This window comes from Thamnophis sirtalis, unplaced genomic scaffold, assembly GCF_051295495.1.
Source record: "Thamnophis sirtalis isolate CommonGarterSnake01/CBP01778 unplaced genomic scaffold, rThaSir2_p1.2 scaffold_13, whole genome shotgun sequence".
NCBI lineage: Eukaryota > Metazoa > Chordata > Lepidosauria > Squamata > Natricidae > Thamnophis > Thamnophis sirtalis.
The window spans coordinates 16,699,273-16,721,363 of NW_028261393.1; the positions used below are offsets into that span (position 1 = coordinate 16,699,273).

Sequence of the window (22,091 nt, forward strand, 5' to 3'; positions counted from 1 at the left end):
CCTCACCTGATGTCTTCCCTGGGGAGTTAATGGAGCTAGGAAGACAAGGAGGCGACAGAGATGACCTAGTATGCATCCCTTGTTCACTTTGGAGCACCCATCGAACAATTCCCCCCCCCCCCCTGTAATCTTGTTATCGGGTAACATTCTGCAAGCAAATGCTTTCATCAAAATAACAACCAGGAGAGGGAGGAAAAAATACACAAAGCAGCCAGTTTGGTTGTTGTGGTTAAAGCATCCGATTAAGATCACCGTAAATTCTATTCCTGCCTGACACATGAAGCCAATTGGGGGTGATCTTGGGCCAGTCATTTTCTCTCAGCCCTAGGAAGGAGGCAATGGCAAACCATTTCTGCGATCTTGCCAAGCAAACTGTGTAGATTTGTCAAGGCATGTGGCAGGAGTCAACACAGGTACTTGTAAACACATACACACACACACACACACACAGAGGTGGTATTCAGCAGGTTCTGACCAGTTCTGGAGAACCGGTAGCGGAAATTTTGAGTATTTGCGGGAACCTGTAAATACCGCCTCTGACTGGCCCCGCCCCCAACTACTCTCTTCCTCCCGAGTCAGGAGGAAATGGGTATTTTACAGTATCCTTTCCCTGGAGTGGGGAGGGAATGGAGATTTTACAATACCCTTTCCCTGGAATGGGGAGGGAATGGAGGTTTTACAGTATCCTTCCCCTGCCACGCCCACCGAGCCACAACCACAGAACTGGTAGTGAAAAAATTTGAATCCCACCACTGACATACAAACACACACAACAAAAAATACAGATGCTTTTCACAACACTGTTGATTGAGCTGTCCCATTTTGTTTAGAATGCATTCATTCATATATGTGTGTGTGTATGAATGCATTATATATATATTGTATACATACACACACACACACACACACACACACATCACAACAGAAGGTATGAGAAAATGGAGTCCTCCTGAGGTTTCTGAACTCAAACATCCTCCAGCCCAAAGTTGATGTCCTCCAGGCTTAAAAGTTGCGAAGGCTGGAAACCCCTGTTCCAGTCTAAGCCAAGTCAGATGATGGAACCTGTAGTGTGGTGTCTTCAGGGTGATGGGTTCCCTTACTTCTACTTTAGGCAATGCGCTTTCAGCTACCCTATACAACACACGAATACAGAACTATCAAAACTCAAATTTATTTCAAACGTTAGGATTTCACAGATCTATTGCGTCTCTTTGGCAAATGCTACCAAAGATATATATATATATATTTGCTTTCTTTACCTCTCCAAATTCCCACCCCCCCTCCCCTGGTTCCCTGAGGCTGCAGGAACTCCGTATTTTAAAAAACACACCGTTTTCTAGAATTGCAAGAAACTTTAGCTGTGGGCAGGGGTGGGATTCTACCAGTTCGGGCAAATGTGTAGCTCCAAAGATCAGACGGGCCCACCCGCCCTATTTTCCTACATGTTCTCAGCTGATTTGCCCTGCGAATCAGCTATTACTCCTTTGAAGAATCCCGTAAGCACATCAGCACACAAGCGTGCAAATCGCCCGATCACTGAATTGGTTGTTCAACCAGGAGGATCCCACCACTGGCTGTGGGAGGTAACAGAACATGACTGGCATTGACAAAGGCCATAGCGAAATGGTCTCCATCTGAGTCTGGCTGACTTTCCCCATGATCTAACATTGGTTTTCCTTGGGCTGGTTCTGCTCCTTCCCCTTTGTTGAGGATCAACTGACAAGCAGCTCCTTTGAACAAGCAATTAGCTATCTCTGTCAGACTAAATTGAAAATATGGTTTAAAAGCAGGCCCCCACCTGGGAAAAGTTGGGGGTGGGTGGGAATCACTCTGCTTATTCATGCAAGGCAACCAATGGAGGAACACCTGAGAGAACTTGGAAGCTGGTCTCCTAAATTCAAGGCCCTAACTTTTCCAGGGGGGGGGGGGGATAACCAGAGGTGCTACTTTAAATATGAAAAAATAGGATTTTTGGATGCCCCGGGCAGTGCTGTGTGACTGGAAATCTCTGTTCAGGTTTAGTGGTTCAGGAGATTAACAGCTGCATCGGTGGGAGTTACAGCAAGAGTTCCATAAGGAGACCCTCAAGCATTTCTCCAAAAAAGGAGAAACCTTTTTACCCCCTCTTCACTCAGGAACCGTGTTTCTCCCCCAACCACAACTACAAGAATGGAGAGGTTCAGAGTTCCTACTAGGATAAAGGCACTCTTTTCCTGGAATAAGGGGAAAGTAGAACCAAGTGGTGTTTTTTTGTTGAAAGCATCCCAACTCGGATGATGTGCTTATCGACACTGTCCCTCCCCCTGAAGCAGCCTCTCCCTGGAGTGCACTGGCTGGAGGGGATGATGGCTGCAGTCTGCCTACATAACCCCTGAATCTTGACGATGAGATCTGGGGAAGAACAACCAAGAGCCATGACCTAAACGACTCTTGGTGCCATCCCAATTTGCTCTGATGCTTTAGGCAGAGGATGACATACGGTGAAAAGCAGGCTTTGCTGCACTTAATAGCAATAGCGCTTAAGACTTATATACCGCTTAGCAGTGCTTTACAGCCCTCTCCAAGCGGTTTAACAGTCAGCCTCTTGCCCCCAACAATCTGGGTCCTCATTTTACCCACCTCGGAAGGATGGAAGGCTGAGTCAACCTTGAGCCTGCTGAGATTCGAACTGACGAACTGCAGCTAGCAGTCAGCTGAAGGAGCCTTCAGTGCTGCACTCTAACCACTGCGCCACCGCGGCTCTTAAATTGAAGAGACCTCGCTTCCCAAGGGTTAACGGCCCGCATAGCGAGGGATAAAAACTTTTAAAAGGGAAGAATAAATAGCTAAGAATGCAACCGAGGTGAAGTCCCAAAACCCACAGAACCGGCTAAAAATTCCAAGTGATTTCAACGATCGAGAAAAGCAAGGAAAAACAGCTAGCGAAAGCAAAAAGGGTAAGTTAAACAGATTTGCAGACACTGATTCTTTTTCCTCTTTTAAGGGTGGGAAGGCTGGTCTCCGTTCGATACAATGCTTTGGATTTCAACAAAATTCCAGCATTCAGAAAGAGTATCTTTATCTCAGCTAATTTTCTTTTCGGAAGAAACTTTGAAAAGTTTTTTTTCCCCCTTCCCCCACAGAAGGGCAGTCTTCAAAACCTGGCCCCCAAAAAGCTTCAGACAGCAAGCGCCCCCAGAGGGTTCCTGCTGGGACCGCAGGAGAAAATTGTCAGCTCTGTTGGTCCTTGACAAGCAAGACGGTGTGCTGCCCTCCGGCTGTCACGGAGAGAACTCTGCGGTTCTCCAGCTGCTGGCCGGACATCTGAACAGGGCTCCAGACATCCTCTTCATCTCCTGTGGCAAGCTGGAGGTTTGACCCCATGCCCCAGGCAAAGGCGTGACCTATGGAGAGGTAGAGCATGAAGATCGAAAACACCGAGCAGCCATATCCTATCCAACTAAGACACGCAGAGATGATTTTTGGGGGGTTACCGTATTCTTCGGAGTATAAGACGCACCGGAGTATAAGATGCACCAAGATTTTGAAGAGGTAAATTTAAAAAAAAAAAAAGGTTTTGCACTCTGCAGACCTCCCAAACCCTCTGAACGCCTCATTTTTTGTGAAAAACAGGGCATGCAGAGTTTGAGAGGCCTGCAAAGTGCTCCTGGGGGCTGGGACAAAAACGAGCTAAAAACGGCCCGTTTCTCACCAAAAAAACCCGGCATGCATAGCCTTTAGGCTTGGAGAGTGATCCTGGGTGCTGGCCCACTTTACGGGCCTCCCAAACCCTCTGCATGTCCATTTTTGTGAAGGGGCGGGGTTTTGGGAGGCCAAAAATGTTGTATTCAGTGTATAATGCCCCCAGATTTTCACCCGCTTTTTGGGGGGGGGGGGAGAAGGTGCTTCTTATACTCTGAAAAATAAGGTAATTCCTGCCTGCATGTGAGAAATTGAAAATCAGAGATTGAAAATCAGGCTTGTCAGATGTTACATCTTTTCTATCCTGCTCTACGGAGCAGAGAGTTGGTCTCTGACAGAAAGACACTAACGCGGCTGTTACGTATAAATCAGAAATGAGGTGATACGCCACCCATTTTACATATTGATGAATTAAATTATTATATTTTATCCTACAACTACTGTATTTTACCCTACTTATTTTAAATTGCTCGTGTTGGATTTTATGGGTCATACATGTTTGAACCTTGTTCTTTGATAGGGCCTACAGGCTAATCAATAAAACTAATCTAATCTAATCTATTTAGCAACAGGAAGTTTGGGTTTAATTGTGGTCGTAAGTCGAGGACTACCTGTATACACTTGCCTTTGAGAAAAGGCAGGAGGTAAATATAGCCCTTAAAATAAACCAAGTCTTATTGCATGGACTAGAACAGAGATGGGTAACCGTTTACATCACTGCATGCCAACCTGCGTGCCGGAAAAAGCACGCAAAACCATCCTGCCTGAACCACACGGCCTCGCTGGCCTTTGCAAACACGGGAATGCCGAAGCCCAGAAGAGCAGCATTCCGATGCAGATGCGCACGCTGGCATCCAAATTTCCAGCTTCCAGCACAGACGTGCACCCGATGAACAGTTGGCCATCGTGCATGTGCACAAGGGAAACCCGGACGTTTGGGTGCCGGAGCACACATGTGCGCTGGAATGCTATCAACACTCTCGCGTGCACAAAGCCCAGCTGACCAGCACGCGCACATACCCAAAAACACGGAAGAGGAGCCAGCGAGGCCACATGTCCCACGTGGGATGGTTCTGTGTGCTGCTTCCGGCATACGTGCCATAGGGCAGTGTTTTTCAACCACTGTGCCGCGGCACACTAGTGTGCCGTGACATAGTGTAAGGTGTGCCGTGGGAAAAACACTTTATATATAGTCAATATAGGCACAGAGTTAAATTTCTTTAACATTTTCTAATGGTGGTGTGCCTCGTGATTTTTTTCATGAAAAAAGTGTGCCTTTGCACAAAAAAGGTTGAAAAACACTGCCATAGGGGACTAAAAAGTAGACACAATTTCCGTGCAAAGCTTCAGATGCAACCCCCCCACTCTCCTTATTTGCTCAGACTCACCATCTTCCGTCACGGCAAAGCCAACTCGTTCCCCGCAGGCCACCGAAGTTGATTTGGGCAAATCAGGGACAGTGGTAGGAGAGCTCTTCTCGTCAACTTCTTTTCCCAGGCCCAACATCCCATAGTCTGCACGCCCAAGACTATACACAGTGCCTGTTGGAAGGAGGGAACCATCGAAGAGAGAAAGAAAGAGGAGTTACACAGGTCTCTATGATACAAACTCTTTAAAGACTCGATGACCAGCAATCGCGGCATCCGGATTTGTATATAACTGCGATGGCCAACCTATGGCACATGTGCCAGAGGTGGCACGCAGAGCCCTCTCTGTGGGCACGCATGCCATTGCCAGCTGCTGTTCGCAAGCGCTGGAGTGCCGGAAAATGGCCCAAAAAATGATGTTAAAAAAGCTGGTTTCCAGGCCGTTTTCCAGCCATTTTGGGGGGGCCAAAAACGGCCTGAAAATGGCACGAAAAATGGCTTGAAAATGGCCCAAAAACCAGCTTAAAAATTGGCATGTGCACGCCGGCCAGCTGGTCTTTGGGTTTCCGGTGCTCCAGCGTGTGTACAAGCACATGGGTTCTGGTTTGGGCACACGGCGCTGAACAGGTTTGCCATCACTGGTATATAAGATCCCTTCAACCCCCACCCACCCCAAATGAACAGAGATTCATGTAAAGAAAGAAATCAACCCAACGCAAGGAAATCAACTCTGCCCACAGTCTGGAGTTCGACCCTGATGGGGCTCAAGGTTGACTCAGCCCCCATCCTTCCCAGGTGGGTAAAATGAGAACCCAGACGTTAGCCGCTAAGAGGGGGGGCTGTAAAACGCTACAAAGCGATATATAAGTGTAAGTGCTATTGTTCTTCTCGGTGGTGCCTGACCAGGGCAGAGCGATGACCAACTGCTTCCCATGAATCTACTCTTCCAGGTGACCCACCTTCGGAATCCAGACAGACAGTGTGATGCTGCCCACCAGAGAATCCAACCCACGACCGGGTGGAATTCTTAAATGCTGTCAGGATCTTTGGAGAATAATAAGTGGTAATTTCTTGGGAGCCTGGGAGGGACAGAAAAGCAAATGGTAGATTAATGGAGATGAATGCAGTAACAGCAGCACATTACCGTTTTAAGGCCATTTTGCTACAAGTGATTAGAAACTACATATCGTATCTCTTAAAGCATAGCAATTAAAAGTATTGAGGCGGACAAGAGACAATGGAAGAATGATTTCTTTTATGTTGCTGTTCTGATTTAATACAAATATACAAATACAATAGCAGAGTTGGAAGGGACCTTGGAGGTCTTCTAGTCCAACCCCGCCTAGGCAGGAAACCCTATACCATTTTAGACAAATGACTATCCAACATCTTCTTAAAGTCTTCCAGTGTTTGGGGCATTCACAACTGCTGGAGGCAAGTTGTTCCACTGATTAGTTGTTCTAACTGTCAGGAAATTTCTCCTCAGTTCTAAGTTGCTTCTCTCCTGAATTAGTTTCCACCCATTGCTTCTTGTTCTACCCTGTTGCTTTGTAGAATAGTTTGACTCCCTCTTCTTTGTGGCAGCCCCTGAGATATTGGAACACTGTTATCATGTCTTCCCATATCCTTCTTTTCATTAAACTAGACATACCCAGTTCCTGTAACCTTCTTCATGTTTTAGTCTCCAGTCCCCTAATCATCTTCGTTGCGCTTCACTGAAATCTTTCTAGAGTCTCTGCATCTTTTCTACATCGTGATGACCAAAACTGGATGCAATGTTCCAAGTGTGGCCTTACCAAGGCATTATAAAGTGGTATTAACACTTCACGTGATCTTGATTCTATCCCTGTTATGCAGCCTAGAAGCAAAGTCTCGGTCCCTGCAAAACCTCTTTTATTTACACGACTGTGAATTCCTTTCATTCACGGTCAGCAAGGCTTAGCAAACAGTCTTTCAGAGGAAGATTTATCAACACGAACCTTATCTCGTTTGGAGAGCTGCCAGATAACTAGTTTCCAAAGGCAGAGCAAGGCAAAACTTGGCACAGAGTCTCTTATAGTCACAAACAGAACTTTCCACTCTTGAAACGACTGAAGGAACGAATTGTTCCCTGCAAAAGCCCACTCCCTGTTCCCTCCTCTTTTGTTTCCTATTGGGGGCGGGGCAATGGGGGGGCAATCACCTCCAAGGTGTAGCTTTACTCCTGCTTTCTTAGTTGTTCTTTTCTTCTGGCAGCTCTGCGCATGCGTACACTAGGAACAGGCTCCAGCTGTTCTTCTGCCTCACTGCTGTCTAACACCCTCTCTGTATCCGACGCAGAGCCCTCGTCTGAGCTTTCCTCAACCCCTAGGACTGGCCCATGTTGCTTCCCAACCTCCTCGCTGTCCGACTCTGCTGCCAGCTTTGCCGGTGGGCCACAACAAAAGCTCCACCTTATCCTGAGGGCCCTGATTATAGCTCAAGTCCTATGATGAACATCAACTCACCCAACTGGTAATAATTGGAGAGGCCAAACCCAACCACGTGTCCCTCCTGCGTGATAGCAATGGTGGAGTAAGAGCCGCAAAAGACGTCTCTGATGTTGCCTTTGGTCTTACAGCCTCTCTGCTTTATGGTGACCGCCTGGGGGAGCAACAGTCGCTCTGGTGGAAGAATGGAAAGATATTTAGGAAGAATCAGCTCAATATGCATGCATTATATTTAATTACAAGGGACAGGGTGGCTCAGCGGCTAAGACGCTGAGCTTGTTGATCAGAAAGGTAATCTTATTAACCCCTTTTTATTTCTTTTGTCTCAATATATTTTAGACTGTGATTGTTAAAAATCTATACCGTGTACGGACTCTGGGAAGTCGGGGGGGGGGAGGGAGGTGGGGTGTTTGGGGGGAGGGGAGGGGAGGGGGGGACATATACTATATGTTAGATTTCAACGTAATGCGATTTCACATGTATACTGTCTCTCTTTAATTTCTCCGTAAAAATAGGACAAGCTGAATACATTGACATATAGTAGAAATACACCAAGGGGAGGAGGAGTGGGATAGACGGAAGAGGGGTAGAGAGGGTGGGAGAGAGGGTGGGAGGGAGGGTGAGAAGGAAGGGAGAGATTGGACTGGGAGAGAGGAGTGGTAGAGGGGGAGGGGAAGTAGGGTAGAGGGGAGTGATGGAGGGAAGATAGTAAGTTGGAGGGGGGCGGAAGAAAGAGGTGTATGGAGAGCAGAAGAGGTATATTGGGTTTCTATTTGAGTTTGAGTTTTATTTTATTTATATTTCTGGGGGTATTGTTGACAAGAGGAACGGCTGTGATTATTGTTTAATGTTGTATGGCCCTGGTTATGCACAGTATATATGTGACTGTATGAAAATGAAAAATGGAAAATAAAAACATTTTAACAACAACAACAAAAAAGCCCCAGAAAGGTTGGCAGTTCGGCGGTTCAAATTCCTAGCGCCCTGTAACAGAGTGAGCTCCCATTACTTGTCCCAGCTTCTGCCAACTTAGCAGTTCGAAAGCATGTAAAAAATGCAAGTAGAAAAATAGGAGCCACCTTTGGTGGGAAAGTAACAGGGCTCCGTGCGCCTTCGGCATTTAGTTATGCTGGCTACATGACTACGGAGACGTCTTCGGACAGCGCTGGCTCTTCAGCTTTGAAACAGAGATGAGCACTGCCCCCTAGAGTCAGGAACGACTAGCACATATGTGCGAGGGGAACCTTTACCTTTATATTTGATTAAGGATGGATTTCTGGTGCTTAGATACCACTTGCATGGCTAACCACAAAAAATATGTATTGTAATCACATTCAGCGAAGGCAAAAACAAACAGGACAAATTCAGTAGATAAAACTGGTCCATCCAATCAAATAAACTGCTGCTGAACCAAACACTACATCAGAGGAATTAAAATTAAAATTAAATTCAATGCTGAACTCACCCAAGCCCCGTCTTCCTCCTCGGACCACAAAAATTTGGGGCACACGTCCCAGCTGACCATTGTCTCCACATCCACAGGTAAAAAGGTTGCCAGTATTGGACACTAAAGCCAAGTGATGGCTCCCTAAAAAGAGAACAAGTTGCTTCACAGATGGCTCAAAAAATCCCCCCCCCCAAAAAACGTTCTATTTCTGAGGACTGGGGATGTAATTCAGATGAGATGCTGAATTATGTATGTATGTATGTATGTATGTATGTATGTATGTATGTATGTATGTATGTATGTATGTATACACACATATACATACATACACACACACACACACACATATATGTAGATATGGAATCTGACTTTTCATGAAGAACTCCATTATGACTCAGAAAGACAGCTTTCTCAGGTGGATTGGAAGAAAATCTACATTTCAGAAGTTAAAGAATTGATTCAGATGTGTTTTCTATCATTTTTGCAAGCGTTTTCTTACTGTAAAAATGAGACGCTGGAGCAGTATGGCTTCGCGTGGTGTAGACTTAATAATAGCTTAAAATATAGGAGTGGTTCTTTTCAAAGATGATTTTGATAACTATTATTTATATATTTATGACTACCTTTTTTCTCACTACTAATACTACCACTGTTGTGCTATTTCTATCTTTGCATGCACTAATAAATAAAATTGTTTTTTTTTAAAAAAATATCTTTCCCTCCCCACTTCTGTCAAGGGGCAATGCTGAGTTAGAAAGTTTTGGCCTGCCAGAGGATCTGGAGAGCAGATTCAGGACAGTGAGGAGGTCGGAGAGGAGCAGGGGCCAGTCCTGGAGTCTGGGGAAGGCTCGGAGGAGGGCTCTGTGTTGGAGGCAGAGATGGCCATATGACAATTATCAACTGCCTTCAGAGTCAGACATCAGTGGGGCAGAAGAACAGCTGGAGCCTGTTCCCAGTGTGCGCATGCGCAGAGCTGCCAGGAGAAGGGAACAGCTAAGGAACAGGGCCGACTCCGGAGTAAAGGCACAGGTGGATGGTGAATGGCCCCTCCCATAGGTAATAAAGAGGAGCGAAAGGGGAGTGGAGTTTGCAGGAGAGTTCAATTCATTAGGGTGAAGATCTGTTTCTGACCTTGCATGGCATTTACAAGATATCGGCCTGGCAGCTCTCCAAGCCCAAGGTCTGTAGTTGTGAAATCTCTTGAAAAACTGTTGGCTGGGACTTTGCTGGAGAGGAATTCCCTTTAAACTAAATAAAAGGGGTTTTATCGGGAAGAGGAGTCGGCTCCGTGCTTTTGAGAAGCTTAGGTCATAACAGATTTCTATCCTTTTTGGAATTCAAAGCATGGGGGAAATCCTGCCTTTAAAAAAAAAAACAACTTTGCTCGGTGGAAGTTAAATCCAGTTTATCAGTTATCCAACAGACTATCAACCCAAGCATCAGCCATTGACTAGGTTCATGAATTTACTAAGCGAATTCAGCTGATTTAGCTGAAGCTAAGTCACCCATGAGAGTTGCACATCGCCTGTGAAACAGAGGTTTAGGTTTAGGTTTATTAGATTTATATGCCGCCCTTCTCCCAAGGACTCAGGGTGGCGTACAACATTAAAAAAACATATAATACAAAAGTTTTTTAAAAAATTAAATAGAATATCCCAAACCCAATTAAAATTGACAATGACATTTTTTTTAAAAAAAATCGAATTAAAGTTAACAGTGATCAATAATTTGTTTTGTTTTGTTCAGGCCAGGCTGGCTTGCTGGAAAAGCCAACTTTTTAGGGCGCATCGGAAGGACCAGAGGTCGGGGATTATACGAAGCTCCAGGGGCAGCTGACAGACCAACATGACTTGCTTGCTTTGCAAACCTGGGTTTTCAAAAACCTGTTTGGTGAGAAGCACCACTATAGCCAGCGTCACTCACCAGAGGCAATTTTAACAACTGGGACATCCAACTGTAGTTCTACTGGGAATAAGCTGCCATTGATAGACTCCAAATTCTCTTCGCCTTTCAGAGGGGCTAGTAAACCAATGACGCCATTTTCATCCTAAAGAAGATGCAGACGTATGAGAGAAAGAGCCAATGGGGGAAGCCAAAAAAGGAAGCCAAACACGACAGCTTTTCTCCCAAGCAAAACAAGACAACGTACCCGGAAAGCACCCCAAATGAAGACATGTCCATCTTCTGTCAACGCTGCCGTGTGGCTGTCCCCCGCTGACACCTGCACCACCTTCTCCTTCAGATCCACCAAGCCCGGCACAGCGTCAGACCCTTCCTCTGAAGTGTCCCTCCCCAGGGCCCCCTCGTCATTGCAGCCAAAAGTATAGATCTGGAAGAAGTGTAATTTAAGCACTCTATAAACACAGCACAATGTTCCACAGCATTGGGCCAGCAACTCCCGGCTCTGGAGCTGCATGTGGCTCTTTCGTCCCTCTGCTGCGGCTCCTTGTTGCTCAAAATATGCTTCACAACCAAGAATGTGTGACACCTGCTGGCACGTGATTTATTGAGCTTTTCAACCACCGGTAGGCCAACCATGGTTAAATCCAAGAAAAGTAAAGTTTCAGAAGGAAACAGAATGTTTAATTCAACTACATATACTGGTTTTGTGGCCGCTCAGGAAATAGCCAGGCACAGGAAGGATTTTGTGGCTCCCAGTGTTTTCTCTTCTATGGGAAATAGGTCCAATTGGCTCTTTGGAGTGTTTAAGGTTGACGCCTTCCGTTTTATAGGAAACCAAGGTATGCTTGGACTCACCTTGCCTGTTTCGCTCAGACACACTGTATGAACCCCGCCTGCCTCAGCTTGGATAATTTTCTCAGGGAGCTGCACCACGGCGGGCCTCTTCCGTGCCAGCACATCTGGTCCAAGGCCCAGCTGTCCGAGATCACCTTGTCCCAGGGTCAACACCAATCCTGGCTCACTTTGGTGGGAGCAATGGCTAACTGGATAAGAGCAGGAGGAAGGAACATGAAAAAGAAAGCAACCTATCATAACCCAATTGGAGAGGGTTTTTTTAAATTATTTTTAAATAGTATGCATTGAATTTTCCAACATTTAAAAGACAAAACACAAATGTACACTTATAACAGCATTTTTCATATCGGTATCCATATCTTTTGTAACAATCCTATTTACAAAAAAATCTATCTCAATTTCACTATCCTAAGTTATATCCTTATTTAAATTATAATGATATCAAATCAGTATCATATATTTCTTATATCTTTTACTTTCTATATATTATACTTTAACATTTTATACCCTAAGTTTTACATTTACTCTCAAGCCAGGAATAACATCCATTCCAAATTTGATAGTCCTCGGTTCCTTCCCTCTCCAATTGGAGAGTTTAAAATTCCAGATATTTGGATATTTAAGTCGGATGTTTCCTAAGCCAAGAGCAGCATCTTCTAACAGGTCATCTTCAACCTATGACCGTTCATTCAGTGACTGTTGGAAGTTACAACGGCACTGAAAAACGGGACTTATGACTTATGGCTTCACCCTTACAACCACTGCAGCATCCCCATGGCCACATGATCAAAAATTCAGTCACTTGGCGCTGCGAGAATTGTATTTGCCCAGAATTGGAAATTAAATAAGTTACCAACAGAGGAAGAGATAATATAAAAAATACTAGATTGTGCAGAGATGAACAGGTTGACACTGAAAATAAAGGATAAAGAGGAATCGGTGTACTTCAAGACATGGGGAAGATTTTATGATTGGCTAGAGAAAGGAAGCTAGAAAAGAAAGTAAGGAGAAGATACAGAATCCAGATGATGCACTATTAAATGAGAAAGAGGGCGAAGAGGGGGGAAACAGAAAAGAAAATACTAAATATACAAGTATATATTCAAGAGCAAGATATAAAGGGGGGGTGGAACATAAGATTGCTGGCTGTGGAATTCTGGAAGTTGAACTCTATGCACCTTCAAGCAGCTAAGATTGAGAAACACTGGATCCAAGAAACATGTTGACATCAATCATCGTTAACAAGGATTTGGTAAACAAGAACTTTATGGTAAGATTGAAATGTTTGTTGCTGAAGCACTGAAAGCGCTTGGATCTGAGCAATATTCCCACCAAGGGGCATCTCACCTTTTGTCCGTTTCGCTTTTAAAATGTCACCTTTTTCTAATGCCCGTTTCCTTGGCATGTTTCTTTAAAGCTGCAGGACAGAAGAGGGGGGGGGGAGGAGAACATACCTCCTCAGTGAAAGAAATCTCAATATGTTAACATCAAAACAAATTTCATTACAGTAGACGGTAGAGAGGCCAAGGAGAAACTAGTAATACAATTCAATATAATGCAAATGTAAAACAATGTAATGTATAGGAATCTGTGTGTGTGTGTGTGTGTGTGTGTGTGTGTGTGTGTGTGTGTACGTGTGTGTGTTCCAGCATAACTCTGGAATGCCTCAAGCAATTTCAGCCAAACTTGGTACACAGATGACTTACTCTCTGGAAACGTAAGACATCCCTAACACCCCTCGGTGTGGGTGGGTATGTCTGTGTGTCTGTGTTCCAGCATAACTCTGGAATGCCTGGGCCGCTGAAATGAAAAGGAATGAATTATATCTATAGTGTCAAATTACAGTACTTTTGACAGTGATAGTGTGGATTTTGGATGAAAGGCTTGTTAAGATACAGCCTGTTGTGCCTTAAATTGGCTTCTACTGTACAGCACAGTGGAGTTGCCATGGTACCGGCTTACAGTACTCCACAAGGAGGCTCCCTCTGGTAAGGGAGATTTGTTCCAGGCAATGCCAGGTTATCAGCTAGTAATAGATAAAAAACAAGTGAAGAAACCTTTACATTTAAAAAGATGCAATCACTGGATGAACCTAAAAACACGTCAAAACACTTACCAGTAGCAACTAATACCTTTCTATTTTTTTAATTTTATCACTTATTTTATTCTACAGGTAGTCCTCAACTTATGACCGCAATTGACTAAGCAAGACATTCCTTAAGTGAGTTTTACCCCATTTTACGACCTTTCTTGCCACAGTTGTTACATGAATCGCTGTGGTTGTTAAGTTAATCACACAGTTGTTAAGTGAATCTGGCTTCCCCCATTGCCTTTGCTTGTCAGAAGTCCAAAAAGGTGATCACATGACCCCCCCCAGGCACTGCAACCGTCATAAATATGATTTTGATCATGTGACCATGGGGATGCTGCAACAATCATTAAGTGTGAGAAACAGTCGTAAGTCACATTTTGTCAATGCCGTTGTAACTGTGAATGTTCACTAAATGAACTGTTGTAAGTCAAGGACTACCTGTATTTTATTGGCCTCTTAACTTTTGCTCGTTGAGAACTTCATTTACATTGTTCCGTGTAAAAAAGATAAAAGTTAGGATTAAAACGTCTTAAATAAAACTTGCATCTTTCAATTAGTAGAGAACAAAGAAGGATGTTTTTAACAGCAGCTGTATAAATATAATTGAGTTTACTACCTATATCAGTGATGGCGAACCTTCTTGGCACCAAGCGCCCAAAACGGAATGTACGTGCATGCGTGCCTCAGCGCCAAAAACCCATAGATCAGTTGGTGGGTGCGCAGATGTCTGTTTTTGGCCAATTTTTTGCTGTTTTGGGGTCATTTTTGACCTTTTTTCAGACTGTTTTTGGCCTGAAAACGACCCAAAAATGGGGTTTGGGGGCTGTTTTGGGGGCTGTTTTCAGGCCATTTTCCGGCGCTCCAGCATCTGTGAAGGCCACCTGTGCATGTGCACGCCGGAAACCAGAAGAGCAGCTGGCGCACATGCCATACATAGGTTTGCCATCACGGACTTAGATCCTAATAGAAGTGTTGTTATCTAGTAGCACCCTATAAATTTTAAACGCTGCTGCAAAGAAGCTTGGCAACACTCGATGTAATAAAATAATTACTGTCAGAAAGCAGTAAAATCAAATTAAATTGGCTTGAGTGATAAAAAAATTGAAAATATCACTATAAAATTGGCCATAAACGCCATATTTGATTTTTTTTTTTCAATTTAGACACTGCCTGACTCCAAACTGATTCCGGATAGTGTGTAATAAAGTCAAACGAAACAAAGAAAAATGCAACATAATAAAACTATTACAGAAAAGTGATAAAGAACAAGAATTTATGGCGAGTCCTGCTAACAATATCCACACCCACAAGCAAACATAAAACTCGTCCCAATTATCGTAACCCAAGACCAGCCAGGACTGAAATGGGTTTGCGCAACAGGAGGGAGAGAAGCAACTTAGATAAAGGTTGAACAGATGAGTTGGAAGGAACCTTGTAGGTCATCTAGCCAACCCCCTGCCCAAGCAGGAGACCCTACACCCGTGATGGTAAACCTATGGCACGCAGTGCTCTCTCTGTGGGCACGCAGGCCGTTGCCCCAGTTCAGCTCCACTGGGCATGTGTGCCCACCTCCCACCAGCCAGCTAGTGTTCAGGTGTCTGCTGCGCATACGCAAGCAGAGGAGTTGAAGTTCTCAACTTTTAAAGCTGCCAAGTTGGGAGACCTCCCCCCACTCCTCTCTACAGCAGCAGTGTTTTTTTCCAACTTGGCCATTTCTAGACAGGTTGAATTCTGGTTGAAGTCAGCACAGAGATTACGGAAAGAAAGAAAGAAAGAAAGAAAGAGAGAGAGAGAGAGAGAGAGAGAAATAAAGAAAGAAAGAAAAAAGAAAGGGGGAGAGAGAGAGAAAGAAAGAAAGGGAGAAAGAAAGAAAAAGAGAGAGAGAGAGAGAGAGAGAGAGAGAGAGAGAAAGAAAGAAAGAAAGAAAGGGAGAAAGAAAGAAAGAAAGAAAGAAAGAAAGAAAGAAAGAGGGGGAGGGAGGATGGAAAGAGAAAGAAAGATGGAGGAAAGAGAGTGAAAGAAAGAGTAAAGGGAGAAAGAAAGAAAGAAAGAAAGAAAGAAAGAAAGAAAGAAAAAGAAAGGAGGAAGGAAGGAAAGAGAAAGAAAGAGGAAGGAAAGAGAAAGAATGAAAGAGGGAGGAGAGAAAGAAAGATGGAGGAAAGAGTGAAAGAAAGAGTAGAGAAAGAAAGGAGGAAAGAAGGAAAGAGAGAAAGGAGAAAAGAGAAAGAAAGAGGAAGGAAAGAGAAAGAATGAAAGAGGGAGGAAAGAGAGAGAAAGAGAAAGCTCATATGTGAGGGAGGGTGGAGAGTGTGGGGGCAGGGCTGTGTACGCATGCGTGGGGGTCACATGTGGGGGAGCTGCACACACATGCCAGGGCACATGTGGGGGGGGGGCGCGTATGTATGGAACCTCTCTCCATGCAACCAGTCCTGAGTGCCCAAAAGGTTTGGGGGGAGGGTGCTATTGCTAACCAGGTTGTATGCTGCGTAAGGGTTTACTGGTGTAACCAACCACTTTGACTTGTAGCCAGAAAGAGACAGGTAACCAGCGCAGCTTGCAAAGGTGGGTATGGTCCATTGACTCATTCTGTCTGCCACTAAATGTTTTATTCCCCCCCCCCCATGTGTCCAGCAGCAAGGAACAGCAAGCCACATTCTGAAGATGAGAGCACCCTGCATGCGTAAAGAGAAAGAAACATGGCCATCGTGTCTTAACACCAAAATTGCCAAGGGACAGAAGCCACTTCCGTAGACAAAGGCTTCCCTTGTTTTTACACCTCCCGAGGCTGTTTGCAAAGAGCCCTGGAATATAGTAAAGCATTGTTACTTTTACACACACACACACAGGCTCACAACTGCTCACAACTGCAGTGTGCGGCTGCCCTTAGGGCCACCTGTTCAGTCCTCTCAGAATACTGGCTACGCTTGGAAAAACTCACAGACTCTTCGAATCATAAAATAAAAGGAAGATCAGAATATCATTTGGAAATGCTTACCCTCAAACTCATCCCGTTACAGGTGTGTTCGGCATACAATCACTCATTCATACATAGGGTGGATAAAAATGGATGGTTTTTTTTAAAGAAAAAATCCAGTTTTTTTTAATTTAAATTAGATTTTTTTTTACTTAAATCATATTTTTTTTAATCAAATTTAGTTTAATAAAATGAGTTTGGAGTTATTTAAAAGTTTTCTATTTATGATACATTAATAATTTAGTTTATTCGGCGTGAAATGAAGCTTAGCTATGTCGCATGAGGCTGTGTATTCTGCAATATTGGGACTGCCGGTGAGAGGAGCCGCTGCTACGGGACAGAGATGACAGTTGCTCTTAAAAAATTAGGATTTAAATCGAGTTGATTTAAATCAATACTTTTCACTTATTTAAATCGTGGTTTAAAATGTGATTTAAATAGACTTGATTTAAATCAAATCCACCCTGCTCACACCCGCTAGCTCTTGAGTGTGATTTCCCACACTTAAATCACTTTCAACTGGAGCTTCAGGCTCCTTTGCTAGTCGTTTCCGACTCTAGGGGGCAATGCTCATCTCCATTTCAAAGCCGAAGAGCCAGAGCTGTCCGGAGATGTCTCCATGGTCATGTGGCTGGCATGAGTAAACATTGAAGGTGCACAGAACACTGTTACCTTCCCACCAATGGTGAATTCCTACCGGTACGGACCGGTTCAGCTGAACTGGTAATGGTTTGGTGGCATCCTGTTTTTTGCTTCTGCGCATGCGCAGAACATTTTTTATCATACACACGCACCCATGAGCAAACCAACAGTAGGGACTGCCGGAACCCACCCCTACTTCCCATCAAAGGTGGTTCCTATTTTTCTACTTGCATTTTTACATGCTTTAGAACTGCTAGGTTGGCAGAAGTTGGGACAAGTAATGGGAGCTCACTCCATTACACAGCGCTAGGGTTCAAACCACCAAACTTTTTGATGAACAAGCTCAGCCAAGTGCTTTAACGACCCTATAAAAGGATGCAAGGAAGATAAATCCTTCCATTCCCCACTATCCCATCAGAGCTGAAGAAGCTTCTTGGATGAGAAGCGAAACATCTTCAAAAGAAAAAAGTCCAGTTGCTTCCTGAAAAAGCACCTTTGGGATAGAGAGGAGAACATTATATCAGGCAGAGAGTCTAGCATTATCTCTGAGGATAACAACAATCCAGACTGTTGTTTAGCTGGGAATAAACCCCACTGGATCCAAGTTATGATTGGTCCATCAGCCTCCACCAATGTTTGTTAACCTGATAAGACTCCCAGGTTGGCAGGCCCACAGTTCCAATCCACTATGGCAGGGTCATCATCAACCCCAGAAAGATCAAGGGGACCATTCAAGAGGTTGATGCTATGATTAGTGGTAGGAGTACCAGTAATTAAAATAGCATTTTTAAAATTATCCTCTTATAATAAAGGGGGAGAGGGTTGATTAATAATCTAAATAATCTTAATAGGGGGGGAGAGTCAATGAACTGAGGAATTTGGAGATCCCTGCTCTAGGGGAATCATCAGGCCTGAGAGGGGGGTGCAGCCGGTACATTGTTCCAGGGCCCATGGAGCTCAAAGGGAGCCCATGAAGGGGAATTTTAAAAAAGATTTTGTTACAAAACCAATTTTTAAAAAAGAAAAACAATATTGGATGTATACTCCATACTCTATACTTTGTGTGTATAGCAAAACCGCCTTGCAGCCTTGTTTGACATAACCTTTATGAATATGAAACTCAGTGAAGTTATTTATGCAATTTATTGAATTTTAATTTCATTACTTATTAATTTAAATTTGCAAGTTTCATTTCCCTTATGAATATATTTTCTATTTCATTTCCGTTTATGAATGGTTATGAAACCTCAAAATTGTGGAGCTCAAAAATGCCAGAAAAAACAGAAACGTGTATCTCCATGTGTAGGTGAGGGGGGCCATATTAGTCTTGTTCCAGCACTTAATAATCCTCTCCCTGGGAGTCATAGAAGCCCCTGATCAACTCCTCTAAAGCAGGGGTCTCCAAACTTGCTCTCCCAGGATTCCCCAGCCAGCATGGCCAGCTGAGGAATTCTGGGAGTTGAAGTTCTCAACTTTTAAAGCTGCCAAGTTGGGAGACCTTCTCACTCCTCTCTACAGCAGTGTTTTTTTTCCCCAACTTGGCCATTTCTAGACAGGCTGAATTCTGGTTGAAGTCCGCACAGAGAAGGAAGGAAGGAAGGAAGGAGGGAGGGAGGGAGGGAGGGAGGGAGGGAGGGAGGGAGGGAAAGAAAGGAGGAAGGAAGGAAAGAGAAAGAAAGAAAGATGGAGGAAAGAGAGTGAAAGAGAGAAAGAAAGAAGAAAAAAGAGGGAGGAAGTAAAGAGAGAAAGAAAGATGGAGGAAAGAGAGAAAGGAGGAAGGAAAGAGAAAGAAAAGAAAGAATGAAAGAGGGAGGAAAGAGAGAGAGAAAGGAAAGAGAAAAAGAGGGAGGAGAGAAAGAGTAAAGAGAGAAAGAAAGATGGAGGAAAGGGAGAGAGAAAAAAAGGGAAGAAAGAGAAAGGGGGAGGAAAGAGAGAGAGAGAAAGGAAGGAAAGAGAAAAAGAGAGGGAGGAGAGAAAGGGAGAAAGAAAGGGGAAGGACAGAAAAGAAAGGGGGAAAAAAGAAAAAGAAAGAAAGGCCTATCAGATAAGCCTGCCCGTCTTTCCGCTCATTCATATTGTAAAATAAGGAATCAAACAGGAACCCCTTCCTAAGTCGCATGGAATTTCTACATCCCCACCACCACCGCCACCACCACGGCTTTCCAGTAACTGTCAAGGAAGCCGCCTGCTTTTTGAATTTCCCGCCTGGGCCTTCCTTCCCGGGAAAGAAGGGAGGGCGGAGAGAGGGAGGCCGAGCAAGCGGTCACCCACGCGCCGGACTCCGCCGCCGCGGCCCCTTTCCCTTTCGCGGCGCTGCCTCGGAGCGCGTTCGCTCCCCCCTCCCCCCTCCGATTAGAACGCGAAGTTGATACTTGGCGTTCCATCCTTAGAACGTTCGCCTGCAGCACTTTCCCTGGAACCACGTGGGCCGGGACTGGGCCCTTTTGCAACTTGAGTAATCGGTGGATTTTGGGGTGGTGGGGGTTTGAAGGGAAGGAGGGGGGGATATTACCTCTCCCCCCCCTCCAGTCTTGCCTGACGTGTTTCCCCCGCTCCCCTCGCCCCCGCCGTCTCCCCCCCCAATCAACTCACCTCCGTTCTTTACCTATTCGTCGTCTCCACTTGTAAGTCGGGCCAAGCTTTTCTCTCTCTCTTTCTCCACTTCCCCCCTCCCTTTTCCCCGGCCTGATCCGGAGGTGCATGCGCACTAGGCGCAGAGGCCACATTGGCCGTGAAAGAGGAGAAGCGCCCCCTACCGTCTGAAATTTAAATTCAGGTCCATTGAGCCAGCGAAGTTATCTCTTAGATCTCGTTGGACACATTTTCCAAAACAGACTAAGTTTTCTTCTAATTAACTGCAGTTAGCATGCAGGGTGCAGAATTTCATAAGGATAAAATGCGCCACCAGTGTGGTAACTTAAAAGATATTTAAAACAACGCAGTTTGCTGCATACAAGACTGTAGCTTCTATACCCCGTTTAGTTTACTGATTTAAAAATAAAAATATAAATGTGTGCCGGGGGGAGAGAGATGAGGCTGGCTTCTCTCTATTCGTTCTTCGCAGTTCTTTGCCATCGTGGTTTCTTCGCTTTGGGATAAAAGTGGGCTTCCCCAAAGCTATTACTAGGCAACTTTTTGGCCAGCTAAAGGGAACTGCAAGTAAATCGCGATGGGACGCTGCGGCGGATTTGCACGCGGGCTTAACTACCCCCTCTCCGTTGCAAATCTGTCTGCGTTCGCAACACAGGTATGGATGGAGCTGGCAAATGCTGGTTACCTTGTGGCTTAGCGTGTTGGCCTGATCCGTATCCTCAATGTATTGCGCGAAGCTAGATTCTAGCTCAGTGTTTCTCAACCTTGGCAACTTGAAGATGTCCGGACTTCAACTCCCAGAATTCCCCAGCCAGCGAATGCTGCCTGGGGAATTCTGGGAGTTGAAGTCCGGACATCTTCAAGTTGCCAAGGTTGAGAAACACTGTTCTAGCTAGTACAAGTTTCGGGAGGCGCTGCGGGATTGCTTCCTCTTTCCTTCCGCTCCCCCTCCCTCCATTTTTTTGTAATTTTTAGGACAAATAATCCACGATTCTTGACGAATGTATCTTTTCTCTTATGTACACCGAGAGCATCAACACCAAAGACAAATTCCTTGTGTGTCCAACTTGGCCAATAAAGAACTGTATTCTATTCTATATTCTGAGAGAAGGCTGGTATGGACACATCCAGAGAGCAGCGCCTTCCACCGTGGCCAAAACTGCTTACCAAGTAGAAGTCAATGGCTGGTGACTTCACGGGCATCCAAAACAAGAGATGGCAAGACACCATCAACAAAGAGATCCAAGCCACAGGCCTTGCAGCCTGGAGAGGCAGCTGACGGGTGCAAAGTGGCATTCCATGATCCAAAAAGCAGACCCTGTACCTGCGAGAATATACTAGGACAGTGTTTCTCAACCTTGGCAACTTGAAGATGTCTGGACTTCAACTCCCAGAATTTCCCAGCCAGCGAATGCTGGCTGGGGAATTCTGAGAGTTGAAGTCCGGACATCTTCAAGTTGCCAAGGTTGAGAAACACTGCACTAGGAAGAATGCATTCCAAAGTCTGCAGGTTACTCATCAATTGCCAATTGGTATTTCAATACATTCAAGGGTGGTTTGACGAATAAGCTTTGGTAAATCGATATTGCACGATATTGATTTCACAATCTGGTGCCATTGCCTTATCTTACAGGGTGGCTACACAACCAGAAAAAAAAAAGTTTAAGAATCTGACATTCTTATAGGAAGCGGAGGCTAAAAACACAATTAATCAGATCCTATCACTTTCAAGTGGCTCAGTGGCTAAGACAGCTTGTTGATCAGAAAGGTTGGCAGTTCGGCGGTTCAAATCCCTAGCGGCGTGTAACAGAGTGAGCTCCCGTGACTTGTCCCAGCTTCTGCCAACCTAGTGGTTCGAAAGCAGGTAAAAAATGCAAGTAGAAAAATAGGAACTACCTTTGGTGGGAAGGTAAGTGTGCTGTGCGCCTTCGGCATTTAGTCATGCTGGCCACATGACCAGAGAGACGTCTATGGACAGCGCTGACTCTTTGGCTTTGAAATGGAGATGAGCACTGCCCCCTAGAGTCAGGAACCATTAGCAAGGGGCACCTTTACCTTATCACTTCCAAAA

General features: G+C 44.8%; 1 protein-coding gene across 2 annotated transcripts; it reads right to left on the minus strand.

Moving 5' to 3' along the window:
- Window positions 1–1,155: 1,155 nt before the first annotated feature.
- RCC1 (regulator of chromosome condensation 1) lies at window positions 1,156–20,115 on the minus strand. 2 transcript variants are annotated; one of them, XM_087727344.1, is made up of 10 exons: window positions 20,021–20,115; window positions 13,068–13,137; window positions 11,721–11,908; window positions 11,113–11,292; window positions 10,887–11,010; window positions 8,982–9,104; window positions 7,535–7,690; window positions 6,008–6,127; window positions 5,070–5,222; window positions 1,156–3,383 (listed from the first exon to the last, which is right to left on the minus strand). In XM_087727344.1, exons 2-10 carry the CDS (start codon window positions 13,123–13,125, stop codon window positions 3,211–3,213), a joined length of 1,275 nt encoding a protein of 424 aa, XP_087583470.1. In that variant the 5' UTR covers window positions 13,126–13,137; window positions 20,021–20,115; the 3' UTR covers window positions 1,156–3,210. The 2 variants fall into 2 exon arrangements, with proteins under 2 accessions (XP_087583470.1, XP_087583471.1); XM_087727345.1 differs by having other exon boundaries at window positions 20,034–20,101.
- Between the last annotated feature and the right edge of the window lie 1,976 nt (window positions 20,116–22,091).

Excerpts from the sequence above, each read along its gene's own strand:
- RCC1 (XM_087727344.1), bottom strand. The coding sequence starts at position 13,125 with ATGCCAAGGAAACGGGCATTAGAAAAAGGTGACATTTTAAAAGCGAAA. Across the intron at positions 11,909-13,067 it reads AAAAGCGAAACGGACAAAAG|TTAGCCATTGCTCCCACCAA; the intron begins GTGAGATGCCCC and ends GCTCTTATCCAG. Across the intron at positions 5,223-6,007 it reads TGTCTGTCTGGATTCCGAAG|GCACTGTGTATAGTCTTGGG; the intron begins GTGGGTCACCTG and ends TCCTTCCAACAG.